Source organism: Columba livia, chromosome 15, assembly GCF_036013475.1.
Source record: "Columba livia isolate bColLiv1 breed racing homer chromosome 15, bColLiv1.pat.W.v2, whole genome shotgun sequence".
Taxonomy (NCBI): Eukaryota; Metazoa; Chordata; class Aves; order Columbiformes; family Columbidae; genus Columba; species Columba livia.
The window spans coordinates 3,349,794-3,363,039 of NC_088616.1; the positions used below are offsets into that span (position 1 = coordinate 3,349,794).

Below are 13,246 nucleotides of genomic sequence, written 5' to 3' on the forward strand. Positions count from 1 at the left end.
GGGATGTCTAACATTATGAAAATATTATTGCTTTACTTTTAGCTATTTTGTGTAGTATACTTGAGTCTAGAAAGCCAGAGATTTCAATGGGCAGTTTATTGAAGGCAACGTGAAAACTGTGTCTCAGTCTTATACTTGAAAGACTGGGAGTTGAGCTTCTTGTTTTCTCCAGCAGGTTTCCTTAAGAAGCTGTGCTGTGTTTCTCCAGCACCGTTCAACTCAGGCCCAAGATATGAAGAAATAGTTATTAGTTTGTTTACTGAACTCAAATGGTGGTGGCATTTAAAATTATTGTTTAAGCTTTTAAATCAGCGCTGAATAGAGATTTTATATTGTGACAGAGAGGAGTTCGTTTCCAACTCTAACTCTGTCCAAATCTATCTGTTTCTTTTATTAGGGATCATATCAAAAGCATCCAAGATTTGAAGAAAAATCAGTCTGCCCATCTGTGAGACTTTACTGAGTAGTTTTTTAAACATCTGGTGAATAGCACATACTTATTGCAAGGCGTCTGATTGACTGCTTCACAGCACTGGAACATGTGCCCAGGGAGTCTGTGGACTCTCCACACTTAGAGATACTCAAAATCTTGACCCCACGCTGTCCTGACAATCATGAATGAAGCATAATAATAAGATCTTAATAGCAATTTGCATATTTCTCTTTTTAGACTTTTAATGTCATCCGAGATGAAGCTTAATGAAAATAGGCTTCACATGGATTTCATGGGAACCAGGGAGCAGAAAGTTGGTCTTGTTTTGTCCCTAAATGGAAGAGTCCAACACACATTTGCTGGATTAAAGGCCATACCTCATCTCCTTTCTCTGAATGGATTACTGAAGTGCAAAACCAACATTCATGATGGTACCTTTTTACTTTGTGTTTTGCTGCTAAGTCTGCAGCTATCTAAGAAAGCTTCTTAATTTAAATGTGTTCCTTGCTGAAATGCACAGAATGCAGAAGAGTATTTATCATGCAAAATGGACCATTGGTCATTGGGCTGAAACTACTTTTAGTGAACTAACGTAATTTAGTAATTTTCGTCTTTTCCTTGATTGAAGGAATTAGTGGGTGGCATCTTTCCTATGCAGCTCTTCTGAAATGGGGGGGACATGTGACTTGAGGCCATTGCTCTTCTGAGTGGCTCCATAGGTGGAGCAGGTCACTGCAGAACTCCAGAGGGATTGTTTAGCCTAAAGTTACACAAGTAATAGGTCATAGTCTCTCCATAAATGTTTCTTCGGAAGGAACACACTGTGGTTTGTGACCTAAAGGCACAAGCAGCTTGGTGAACAAAAAGAAACAGCTGCCAGAAATGCTATTATGTAATTTGTTTTAAACACAGACACTTCTACGAGTAGAAAAACTCTCTCAACCATAAACTGATTTGCTCTCTAGATTAGGTTAAATTATCTATTATAATAAATGGAATATCTTTTACTTCCTCCTGGTATTAACTTAATGGTTAACTTGTATGTTACTTATAAAATTCTGGTTACTTCTGTCCCAAAGGACTCTCTCCACAGTAATAATTTCTGCCTGTTACAGGTAACATCAATGTGATGGTCAACAAAACACTATATGGACTTCATCTGAGGAACAGAAACGTGTTTGGGAACACCACCGTACACAATGTCACTTTTGCTGTATTTCAGAATGGCACTCAGGCAATCCCAATGGAGGCAAAACTGAAAGGACACCTGGAGCTGAGTAAAGAGATGAAAAGGGGGCTAGCTAGCTTCCAGATGGATGACAAAGCCCTTTCTATAGATTTTTCCAATATCATGAGTCGTGGACGCAGCGGAATCAGTGGGACTTTAACACATAATATCAGCTTTTTAACAAATGCAGGTATGAAGAAAATTCTGACTTGATGGTGTGGTGTAACAAGGTGTCAAGGTGAATTTATCTAAATAAGTGCAGACCAGTAGAAGTAACATGAGTTGCATTTGCTCACACCGGAACAAAATGTCCAGTCTTAGCAACATTCCTTTTAATATTGTTGAGAAAATACAATAAAATGGATACAAAACTACTTAAAAGCTCTTTGAATTAGTTCAGAGTGAATTATTTCTCTCTTGTACATCTGTATTCCTGCATGCTGATCTGTTCCTCTAGGCATATTTTAATGCTTGTTTTGATTTGGGCCAGAATTGAAACTTTGAAAGTCATTGGATAAATTACACTGAAAACTAAAATAGACCAAGTGTTGTATCCTAAGCAAACCCAAGGGTTTGAACTGAAGTTATCAATAATTTCGAATGGTTAAATTGCCTTTGTCTCTTTGGAATGAAGAGATCTGTTTTGAAACTTTCTAGCAGCTGACTACTGGAGTTGGACACAATACTCACTGATAGATATCCTTTATTAAGAAAAGTCATTGACTTCCAAAGTTCATGCCACATTTTAATTTGACAATCCTTTTTTAATGTGGTTTTCATATATGGTAGGTAATGTTGTTTCTTACTATAAATATCAGTCAGTGCAGCTAGCTGAATGATCACTTTTTAAAAAAGGTCTGTCGTTTTTATGAAGAACTACAGAAGGCTTCTCTTAATGACAACCCAGAAGTATTGTGTTGATTTGGCTTCCTTCCCTGTCGATAGGTTTGCCCTCGGACAGCATTCTTACTGCCATGTGTGACCAGGGCCCAAGAAACGGCACAGTTACTGTAGCCCTCCGGAGCGGCAGTGAAAGGATTGCCGCTGTGTTGGAAGCTCACAGACTGTCCACAGAACCTCCTAAATCCCAGCTATCTGTGAGTTTAAAGCACAACATCTCAAAGATAAAGAAACATGGCATCCCTTTTATTTTAGAAGCTGCTGGGTATTATGAGGTAAGAAGAGTTCTGCATTTAATTTTTATCAGAACCATTTCTAATAACTGTAGGTTATTCCTGTGCACCTAATTCCAAAAGCATCTGCATTTTTGAGATGTGCTGAATTACTATGCAAAAGACAGATGTTTTCTCATTTCTTGTCTCACTGTGTACCTGTCATCTGAAGTCTTGGAGCTGAATCTAGACTGACGTGCTACATTCAGTTCTCATTCGAGTGACATGTGTTGCTGCATAGGAACAGGAGTCTTGTCCAGTTTTATTTTTCCTCTGTAAATGATGACTGGACAGGCAGGCCTCATGTAGGTAGCCATCAGGTCATGAGGTGTCAGTGAGCCTGAGTACTGCATTGTGTCTGGAACTGGATTTAACTAGTTCTGATGTCATCCTTTGGATGTCCACTAAGGAGCAGAAGAGTGTTTAGCATGGCTTTCCACTTGAAAACCTCCACCCACAGAACCATCATGGATCATGTTTCCTGGTAAAATGTTGCTTTCTGTTGTTTTCTGCATTTCTGCTCTAGATCTGTGAACAGTGCTCTTCTGCATCTCAAATTATTTTTCCATAAAAGAAGGTTTCATATATTTTGCTTGTTCAAACACATGCTGGAAGGCTCAAGTCACTAGCACGCTCCCGTCTGTGCTAGGTTCAGCCCCTGTGGCACAGTGAGACACAAGGGTGTGCAGAGGAGAACTCTGTTCAGTTCCCCTGCCCTGCTTACGAGTAGTTTCACTGCTTTAATCATGTGTGCCTTAGGATTCAAATCCTCCAGGGTACTGAACGCCCTCAATGTGTTTTGGAGCCAGAAGGAATTCTTGGTACACAGCATTCAAAAGGTCTAGCATAACAGAAAAATCTCTATTTGAAATGATGCCCCTTGGATTAATTTGCACTTTTATTTTACCAGTGCTACTCCCATGACCCAGGCTGTGTTGTTTAAGTGTGTTGAAACAGACTCTGCTTTTGCCAGTTGTTGCTGGGATGTTGTTTTTTGTTACTTTCAATGATTTGGTTTCTTTTGTGCATAGAATTTCACCAAAAAGATTGCTGCAGGGATAACAACCACAGTGGAGATGGAACAGCTCAGAATTGAAATAGAGAAGAAAACCACTGGCAGTGCTATGGAAATTTCTCTTTCACTTCACCATGATGTGGGAGGACTGATGGACATTGTTCCACGTGTGCTAGAGGTGAGCAAAAATACTGCTATATAGTGTGTTTGGTGTCGCTTTCTGCTGTGCATCCTCAACTGTTCAGATTTACTGCTTGAGAGCTAGCTGGCAGGCCAGAAGGGAGAGAGGTATTTGTCAAACAAGGCCACTACAGGAAGCCTAGAAATCATTTGCTTAACAATAAAGAGCAGATTTTCAAGGTGTGGTGGGTAACAAAACATTTTTGTCATGAAACTGGAGTGGGTGCTTGCTCAGGCACAATAACACGTGGTCCCAGCCTCCCCATCTTGCTAAAGCCGCGTTTGCAGGTCCATCATGTGGCAGTTTGTGGGTGTTGACGGCAGTGTGAATAATAATGGCAGCAGTTTTCATACCACCAACAGCACTCCCCAAGGACTTCACTTTCTGCAGCAGGGGACACAGCTGGTGGCAGCTGAAAGACTAAATGTCTACTTGTGACAGTGGTATTTTTTGTGCCAAACATAAGAAATGCCACTATGTCCTGTCAAAATCAAAAGCGAGAGTATGAAAAATAGTTCTGTCTAGCAAGTAACAGTTTCCTACTATTTGAAGGTATTTTTCTGTCTGATAACATTTTGGCGTGAAAATTCAATAATAGAGACATGATTTAGCCTCAGATCCACTAAACTGTTCAGCTTTTTGAAACTGTTCTCTAACCTTGAATCTTAAAGCTACATTTTGGTATCATCATGCTTTTTTCCTGAAAGCAGCCTTTTAGCTCACTCCTTTGTATTTTAGTCCTCTCTGATTTTCTTCATGCTCTGAATGTGCTTTGTTGATAATGCCAACAGGTTGCTTGCAGTGGAGAATCTGCTAACGTACAACTTTCTGGCCTTTGCAATGGAGCAATTACATTTCATCATTTTGAGGTACTGACTTAATTTGTAAACTCTGATGTCAACACACTGTCTCAACTACTACTAAGGGAATCTGAGTACTGAGCGTTGTCAGAGATGTAGAAATAGATTTGAGTTAGCTGGATGTTTTGCACACACTTTCGGATATTTTCACCCCCTTAATAGTCACAGATTCAAACAGGTCAGTTTAGTTCTCCATCAAAAACTGTACAAGTCCATGGGGAAGGTTGCGCTCAGGTTCACCATCATGCAGGGATTGCTTATTCTGAATCAGAATTATCAACAAACTTGCATTCACATGCTACAGATTTACATCTTCAGTGCACAGCTGTGCACCAAGTGCAGAATACAAAGCAGAGGTAGGGCATGTTTCTGAGCCAACAGGTGCAACATCAGGAGAAAAGAGGTGTGCACCAGGCAGAAGGCAAGAGTCACATTCCTGTTTCTAGCTGAAGTCTCCAAACTGTTATTTTCTGCCAGTGAGAACTCTGGATAAATGGTCTCATTCTGTTGTTATACAGCCAACCTGATATGAACTGGACAAGGGAGCACGGGAGGCACAAGCTGAGAATTTAATGGTTTACTTCCTACTCTGTTTTCTACTCTTTCTAGCTAACAATTTGCAAAAGTCCCTCTGGCTATTGAACTGTTTGAGAAGGTAAACCTTATAGTCTGATGTATTCTTAAGAACGCGTTCAAAACATCCTCTGTGAGTGACATTGCAGAAGATGTCATTTGTCTCTAGAAAGGCAGTAATCACGGTGACTCTGATTCCCACGTATGTTCTAATAATGACACCAGACAAAATGCATTCCGGTTCTTCCCTCATGTAATATGGGTACAATATGAGGTCTGAGGGGAACTGAACACATTCTCACAGTGCTAGAGTTTGATATACTAAAACCAGAAGTGATGATAGCAGAAGCAATAGCAGTTGATTTTTGTGGTATTAGTAATTGTTCTAATGGAGTTGTGAAGTTGAGGCTTTCTCCTGCCATTTTTATTATGGAACTCTGAAAAAAATATTTTAGGCCATCTCTCCTTTTGTTTAGACATTGATAAATATGTAGGACAAGTACAAAAGGTGTCAGAGTAGTAGGGAACTAGTTCTCTTTTAGTAACATGAGCATTTAAAAACAATATATGGCCTGATAGGAAAAAAAAAAACACCTTGACAACAGTTTTTCCTTAATTTTTTCAGACTCCAGCAAGAGTTTCACTGAATGGGTCGATGTTTACTGGCAACTTTACTGTCACCTTCTTTGGACATGTTTCTTTTCATGCCATGTTTGCCTGCCTGCAGCTCCATGCCACCGCTAACATCCAGCCTCATTTAGAACTTGATTTCCAGCATTCCTGGCCTTGGCTTCAGACTCTGGGAATTGCCAGAGAGAACCAGGTGAAGGTGTCAGCCGTGACAAGTGACAAGTATAAGGGCGTGCTGGATATTGTCTTTGGGCCTTGCAGTTTGAAAGCTGATGGAGAAGTGAGCCTGGCATGGAATGAAACAGCTACAGAATGGGTACTTACTGTTAGGAACAAGTGCGTCAGTCTAGAGGTAAGCCTGGCTTGTTTTCTATACAGCATTATAGTCTGTGTGTTTCAGATCATTAGAAAAGGACAGGTTTGGCCATTGAAGTTGTTCTGATGGAGGAATGAGCGAGACCACTGGCACAGGGAGTGTGTTTGAAGATGAAAATTTGGAATAATGCGATGGTAGATGTTACTGCCATTTCCATTAAATACTTGCTTAACTATAGCTTTTTAATGAAAATAAACTTTAGTCCTAGAACCTAGTGAAAAGAATGTCCTTTCTATTAGAAATTGTGGAGGTTTTCTTTGGGGTTACAATTTTTTTCTTCTACAGTACTGAAAAAAAGGCTCTTGTAAAATTTTTTTTTTTCCTCCCATTTTTGGTTTCTTTTTATGATCAGTTTCTATTTGATTCCTCTGTGAAACAAGCTGTTTTGTATGGTCCTTTCCAAAAGCATTTTAGTTCAGAAAGAAGAAATGCTTTCTCATTAATTAGAAAAAAATTAGGAAGAGAGCTGCTTTACCGTGCGTACTTTAAATAGTATCATCTTTTCTGTTGCAGAGGATGGGATTGCCTCAATATGCAGCCTTTGAGGGCTCATTTCAGCAGAACATCTGCAATGTTGGCTTGTTGATGAACCTCCAGTGTGATGGCAGCACAGTTGATGTGCAGATAGAGGCTGCCTGCGAACACGAGTATACACTCCAAGGGACACTCAGGCACTCGGTTCCCTGGCTGAGTCAGCTTGGGCTGCCTTTGGAAAACTCTGTCCTGTTCTCTGCAGCCACAGACTCCACCACTCAGAGTGTCTTGCTGCTGCAGGCTGGCAAATGCAAACTCAAGGCTAGAGGAGATCTGTATATTCAGAATAAAGCTGAGTGGACACTGGAAACAGAAACAGAATGTCAGCTTCTGCAGGTAGCTTTTGTGGGCTTTTAAAGAGATATTTGGCATCAAATGCAGGCCATAGAGGGTTTTAATTAAAGTAACAATGTTTAAGTGTTGGAAAGCCGCTCTAAAGACACACCTGTTGTACAGCATTGGCAAAGAAAGTGTCTCATATATGTGCAGGCTGGGATTAGTTCAGTCATTGCTGCTTCTTGCCTTCACAGCCCAAGACTGCCCTCTAAGGCTGAACAGTGGTTTTAGTCTGAACTATTTGTCAAAATATATATTCTCTGGTCTGTCTTTTTTATCAAGTAGAACTTTTGAAATGTCTCTTTTTTTTCCATCTAGCCTCACCGACTACATTTAAAAGAATGATTGTTGTGGATTTAGGGTTTATTTCCAGATGTTCATAGGCATTTATGTTTTGCTTTCAACTCCTCAGCTTTAACTTCTTCAGCTAAAAAAGCAGCAACAGAAAAACAAAAATGACAGGAAAGTGTGTTATCTATAGTGAAGAGGGAATGAAAGCCACTTAAAGTATTTAAAATAGTAGATTTTTAGGTATTTTTACAAATACTTTAAAAGAATGAGATGGTACATTTCATTTGGGATGTTGCACAAGACAAGCTTGAAATTTTAATATTAAAAAAAAATAATCCTAACAACACCAGGTGGAAGAATATCTGTTAGGCCTATTCTTTTTTGTGGGTTAGTTTGTTTGAAAATTGAGATTGGTCTGGTCTGAATGAAGCAGAGGATATTCAGTAAACTTTGCCACTCTAAAGAAATAGGCATTTTGTATTTTTTGTAAATGTAAAACTTCATATAGGTACAGAAGTTGTAAATTCTGCGGGGCAATCCTAAGATCTTCCCTCAGACCTCATTCAAGCAGAATTGCCATCTTACCATTGGGAAGGAGAAAAATGGCAGTGCAGATATCACAGGTTTTGTCTCTGATATTGTAATGTAGAATCTCCTTTCTTGCATGCTAAAGGAAGAAGAAAAAAGACTCAATACTGACTTATCTTACAGTGTACGCATAATCTATTGTTGTTTTTTTTTAAAATCTTGGTAGGATCTCAGTATTCCAACTCAGTCACGGCTCACAGGATCTTTTCAGAAAGACAGTTGCCGAGCAGAAATTGTCTGTGTCCTTGAAACAGAAGGCAAGACTGCCCGTCTTGAAGGGAGAGCGGAGTGCAAGCCAAAGATCACGCTGGAAATGCAATTCAGGCATGAGCTCCCTCAACTGAAGGACATCCCAAGGGAAAACGAGCTGTCCATCACTGCACAAAACCAGTTAAAATATCATATCAGAATAGGAATGAAATCAGGTGCTTGTGAGCTTCAAATGAACGGGGACTTTGACCCTGAAAAGAAGCTTCAGTGGAAAATGTTTATAGAAAACAAATGCCAAACCATTCAGGTATTGGAAGGAGTATTTTTTTGCTTTACTCTTGAATTTATACATCTAAGCCAGGATCTTTACACCTGCTAAAGTCAAAAGAAAATAGTCTAATTACTTCAATGAAGAAAAACATTCTCCTTTTAATGTTACATTGTACTTTTGCAGTCAGTCATTCACTGTATTTTTGTACGGTATAAGCCAGACTTTCTATGAATCAGTACCTACAGTTAGTGGACTTGCTTGCACTAGCTCTAATGTATTCTTTTAAAAGCAGGGCTGAGAAATCTGCAGGGTTTTAATATTCAGAAATAATGAGTATTCACATGAACGTGTCATTGTTTGCCGTCTGGTCTCGTTTCTGCATTTCCTGTATAGACAGGAATGGAAGGGACAGCAGAAGCGTACAGAAAGCTTGAGAGAGATGTTATCACAGAATGATCTGTCCGTTCAGTGTGCAAGTCAGGGTAAATCTGAATATACAAAGACAAGATTCACCTGCCTTCTTCCAGAAACAGAGCTGCCATAATGAACCTATGTATGCTGTCTGCTTTCACTGGATTTATGAATGCTTCGGGCCACTGGAGCAATGCCAAGCATCAAAAACTATTAATAATTGACTTTTCACTTAGGCAGAAAGAGCTGCCATGTTGTCCTCTGTTCTGTTTATGCTGGCTCACTTATCAAAAATATGCCAGGCATAATCAAAATAAAAAAGACAAGATGTATAAAATGTAATAAAAAGCTGACAAGATTTCTGAAGCATCCTATAGGATACACTGCCTGATGTACTAGATGTACACCTAGGTGCTATTAGAGCTACTTATAATGAAGTTCCAGATGTATAGTTTATCTGATCTGTGGGTAAGTGTGTAAGTGGTGAATTTATTTTTTTTCTTGGACAGGATCTTGGAGCACCAGTAAAAATTGCTGGTTCAGGCTATGTTTTGATGGGTAAAACGAACCTGGATTCCCAGACATTGATCACTGTTGATGAAAGTAAATTACAAGGACTCCTTCTACTAAAAGTCACTGATGTAAGTATCCTGCAGACTGTTAGACTGCACGTAAAAGTACTGAGTGACATACTCTGAACTGTCTTATTGGAAACAAATAGATAAGCTTTAGTAGTAAATGCCAGAGTAAAGTCTTGCAAAATCTGGCACCTGTAATGTGCAGTAAAGCAAATATATAGTTTAATAGAATACAGGCACTTCCTGAATAATTTCCTTGTTGTGCTCTTTCTGTGTATGTATTTCTTTATATTGTACTATTTGATGTACCTTATGTGGCAAATGTGACAAGACAAGCAAACCCACAAATGCTGATCTCCCTCCAGATATACAGTGGGTGCTCCAATATAACATTCATCATGAAAGCATACAGCAATGCACAAGAAGAAAGAAGTTGTGATTTGTAGAGTCATCACTGTGATTTACATTGCAAAATAATAGGCAGTGATTAATTGGGACACTGCTGTTTGTTCCTGCAGTAAAACAACAGCACAAGAAGGGCTGTGAATCTCTTGCTTGCCTGTTGACAATTGCAAGTTTGGCTTCTCTGGTTGTCAGTGGGGGAGAGTAGAGTACACACACAAGTATCTTCTTCCTTGTGATCATTGACTTTCTTGCCATAACCAGTAATTTCTGTGCATTTCTGTTTTGTCAAGGAACAGAAATCTAGTGAGTTTTTTTTTCCACCAGAGAGAAACATTTACACTCTTTTCCCTCTTAGCTGAAATATATATATTTTTAATCTGATCTGTTAGGCTTCATTTTTTTATCTCTTTCCTGGTGTAACTTCCTTAAGTTCATTGCGATTGTTTTTTATTAGTATTAAATGTAGGACAGACAGGTTTGCTAAATGTCTGGTTTGAGCTGGTTATTGTCGCAAGCTTTGGGTTCTACACACACTTTGCTAAATATGCTGTGGAATATTAACAGGAAAGACAAGAGCTGGATGCGGTGCTAACCCATAATATTCAAGGAGCTGCTGACATTGGCATTCCCATGAGGTTGTTAGTTGATGTTGTATCAGAAAAAAACAGTGACTTCTATAAGAGACTTATTCACTTCTGTGTGAACAGCAAGCAAGTAAGTGTCTCCTCCATGTTAGTGAGATGTGAGCTGAATGATTTGGTAAATACTGTTTCTTCAGTTGAAACAGCTGTGCATGAGGCCTTACAGGAATACTCTGCAGCAGCTCGTTTGGTTTTAAAAGTCTTGATTAAATGAAGGCAGTATCTTTCAGCCTCTCCTGTGCAATTGCTTCTAGAAATAAATTTGACATCAACAATGATCCATGACTCCTGTTTGCAAACTGTATCAAACCTTTCTTATCACGTGTCTTCATTTGGAGCAGCATATTCCCTATTACAGTACAAAGTTGTGACTTATAAAAGTTAGACAATTCTTCACCATAAATTTTTCATAGTTTTCATAGTCTTACTCTAATGTGTTGTTAGTACAATAATTACAATTAATCAGAGCAGTCTCAGTATCAGAGATGTGCCCCAGTTAACTTTTGTCATATTTTATTTGGACTGAACAGATTACAGAAGAACTGAGCTTTGTCCACAAGTTGGATGTTGTGTCTCTTAACTACAAACTTACTCATAACGTAGAGGCACTGAAGACTTTGCAAATAGAAGACAGGATTGAGTTGCAGGTAAGTTATCTGACAAACAGGGAGACCTGAATCCTGCCTGGAATCGCACCATGATGGAAGCAGAAGCTGTAGAAGTCAGATGGCAAAGAAAATAAAGTGTAGATGTGACTTTGTGCTTTTGCTATTTAGGTGGAATTTTTGCCTCACTGTCAAGGAGGGTAGAATTTTATTCATTCAGTTGTTAACTTTGGCATCTTTATCATGTTTTCTGTGATGCCACCATGCATAAGATCATAGCACAGCTTTCAGAGTTGTTTCATAATACTGCTTCGCTTAAAAGCCGAGATTTATACAGGAGAAATAGCTTGTTGCTGCAAAATATAGCCCAATGTAGCAGGTGCAAACAGGAAAGATTGTTCTCAACATTTTAAAATACAATCTAACCTTCAGTGAAGTACCCTTCTGAATTAAGGTGTCTATGTTGTCACACCACCTCAGCTTTCATTCTCATTTATAATTATTTCTTATAAAGAAGTGCTCTTCTTTACCTAAACTCCACTGAAGTTGGTCCTTCCTTGCATTTGATTCAGTTGGCAGAGAGAGCAACAGTGTCTTCTGTCCTTCAATATATAATTTGAAGAAGGGTGGAGTATTCATCATGAAAATGCATTGCAGGATGTGCAAGCTGTAATTTTTTGTGCAAAATCAATGGCTTGGGACATTTGAATTTGGTACCCGTGCATACAAGGACTGTCTTGGAAAGAGCTGGGATAAGATGGGCAGAGAAGTGTGATGGTGGTAAAATGAAGTGTCACTCTATAATGAAGAGGTAACAGTGGAGAGGTCACTTCCTTGCTGTACAGATTGTACTCCTGAGATCTGTAACCCATCAGAAGTGAAAGGAAGTTGGGAAGGTGCTGTCTGTCTTGGTGGAATGCGGATTTGGAAAAGCACATTGCTGCTTATGCTCCTGGTGGAATAAGATTTTCCTGAATTTGGGTGTTGTCCCAACATATATGGATTGTGCTGTCTGCTGCTGTTTTAAAGCCATTTATATGTTCTTTTTCTCCCTCCACCCCCTCCTTTCTGCTCTCTTTCTCTCTGTCTTTTTTTTGTCCCCTAAAGCTCAGGGTGGAGGGCAGTGCAGATGCTCGCTTTGTTCCTGGTGGCAGTGCGGAAGCTCAGTTTGTTCGTGAGGGTGGGGAGAGAAGCTTGCTGGATCACAGCTTTCCATAGGAACAGGAGCTGAGCTTCCAGCATGTGCTGCAGGGGGAGGGCAGGGCCTTTTAGCCCACATCTGATAGATCTGCAGTTTACCCTGTGCAGACCAGACACAGCTGAGTACTGATACGATTTCACTGTTTACATTCCAAATGGTATTTTCATCCCAGACTCTGATTAACTGTCCTATTTTTTTTAATCTGAGATACACAAGCCTACAGCACACCACCTACTCTTTATGAATCATATAACTGCTGGAATAGGGTTAAGGTTGTACTGGAGAATACGTGTTAAGATGTTGCATTTAAAAATAAGACATCTGTAACTATGTTGTGTTATAAAATTATACAAGATTAATTTTTTTGACAGATCTTTGAGATGGTACTGCCTGAAGCAATGAAAGAACCCTAACAGGAGCTTTACCTTTTACAAAGCTGCATTTTCACAATTTACCTTTGTTGCACGCAGGCCATCTTGAACCTGAAAGTGATCAAGAGCTTTAGTATGAAAGTGCATTATGGTGCTCACCTAACAGTTCTTGAAGGACAAATCCAGGAGTTTGAAACAAGCACCAACATAACTGGGAATTTCCATCACACTTGGCCGTGGCTGCTACAAGCCAGAGTCCCATCATCTTTACAGGTAGTTTCTTTCTTCTTTTTTTTTTTTTTAATTAAAATTATTGTCCTTTATTACAACGTAATA

At 39.3% G+C, this 13,246-nt stretch overlaps 1 protein-coding gene across 2 annotated transcripts in view; it reads left to right on the top strand.

Annotated features, from left to right (window-relative positions):
* The window catches only part of LOC102084597 (uncharacterized), a 98,674-nt gene that overhangs the window by 58,287 nt on the left and 27,141 nt on the right, over positions 1-13,246 (top strand). For both annotated transcript variants that reach the window (XM_065030448.1, XM_065030449.1), the window contains 12 exons: positions 671-864; positions 1,549-1,851; positions 2,607-2,836; positions 3,865-4,026; positions 4,821-4,898; positions 6,088-6,444; positions 6,982-7,338; positions 8,384-8,734; positions 9,619-9,750; positions 10,657-10,806; positions 11,264-11,380; positions 13,010-13,183. In XM_065030448.1, the coding sequence (XP_064886520.1) occupies positions 671-864; positions 1,549-1,851; positions 2,607-2,836; positions 3,865-4,026; positions 4,821-4,898; positions 6,088-6,444; positions 6,982-7,338; positions 8,384-8,734; positions 9,619-9,750; positions 10,657-10,806; positions 11,264-11,380; positions 13,010-13,183 (2,605 nt within the window). The remainder of the gene's footprint in view (positions 1-670; positions 865-1,548; positions 1,852-2,606; positions 2,837-3,864; positions 4,027-4,820; positions 4,899-6,087; positions 6,445-6,981; positions 7,339-8,383; positions 8,735-9,618; positions 9,751-10,656; positions 10,807-11,263; positions 11,381-13,009; positions 13,184-13,246) is intronic.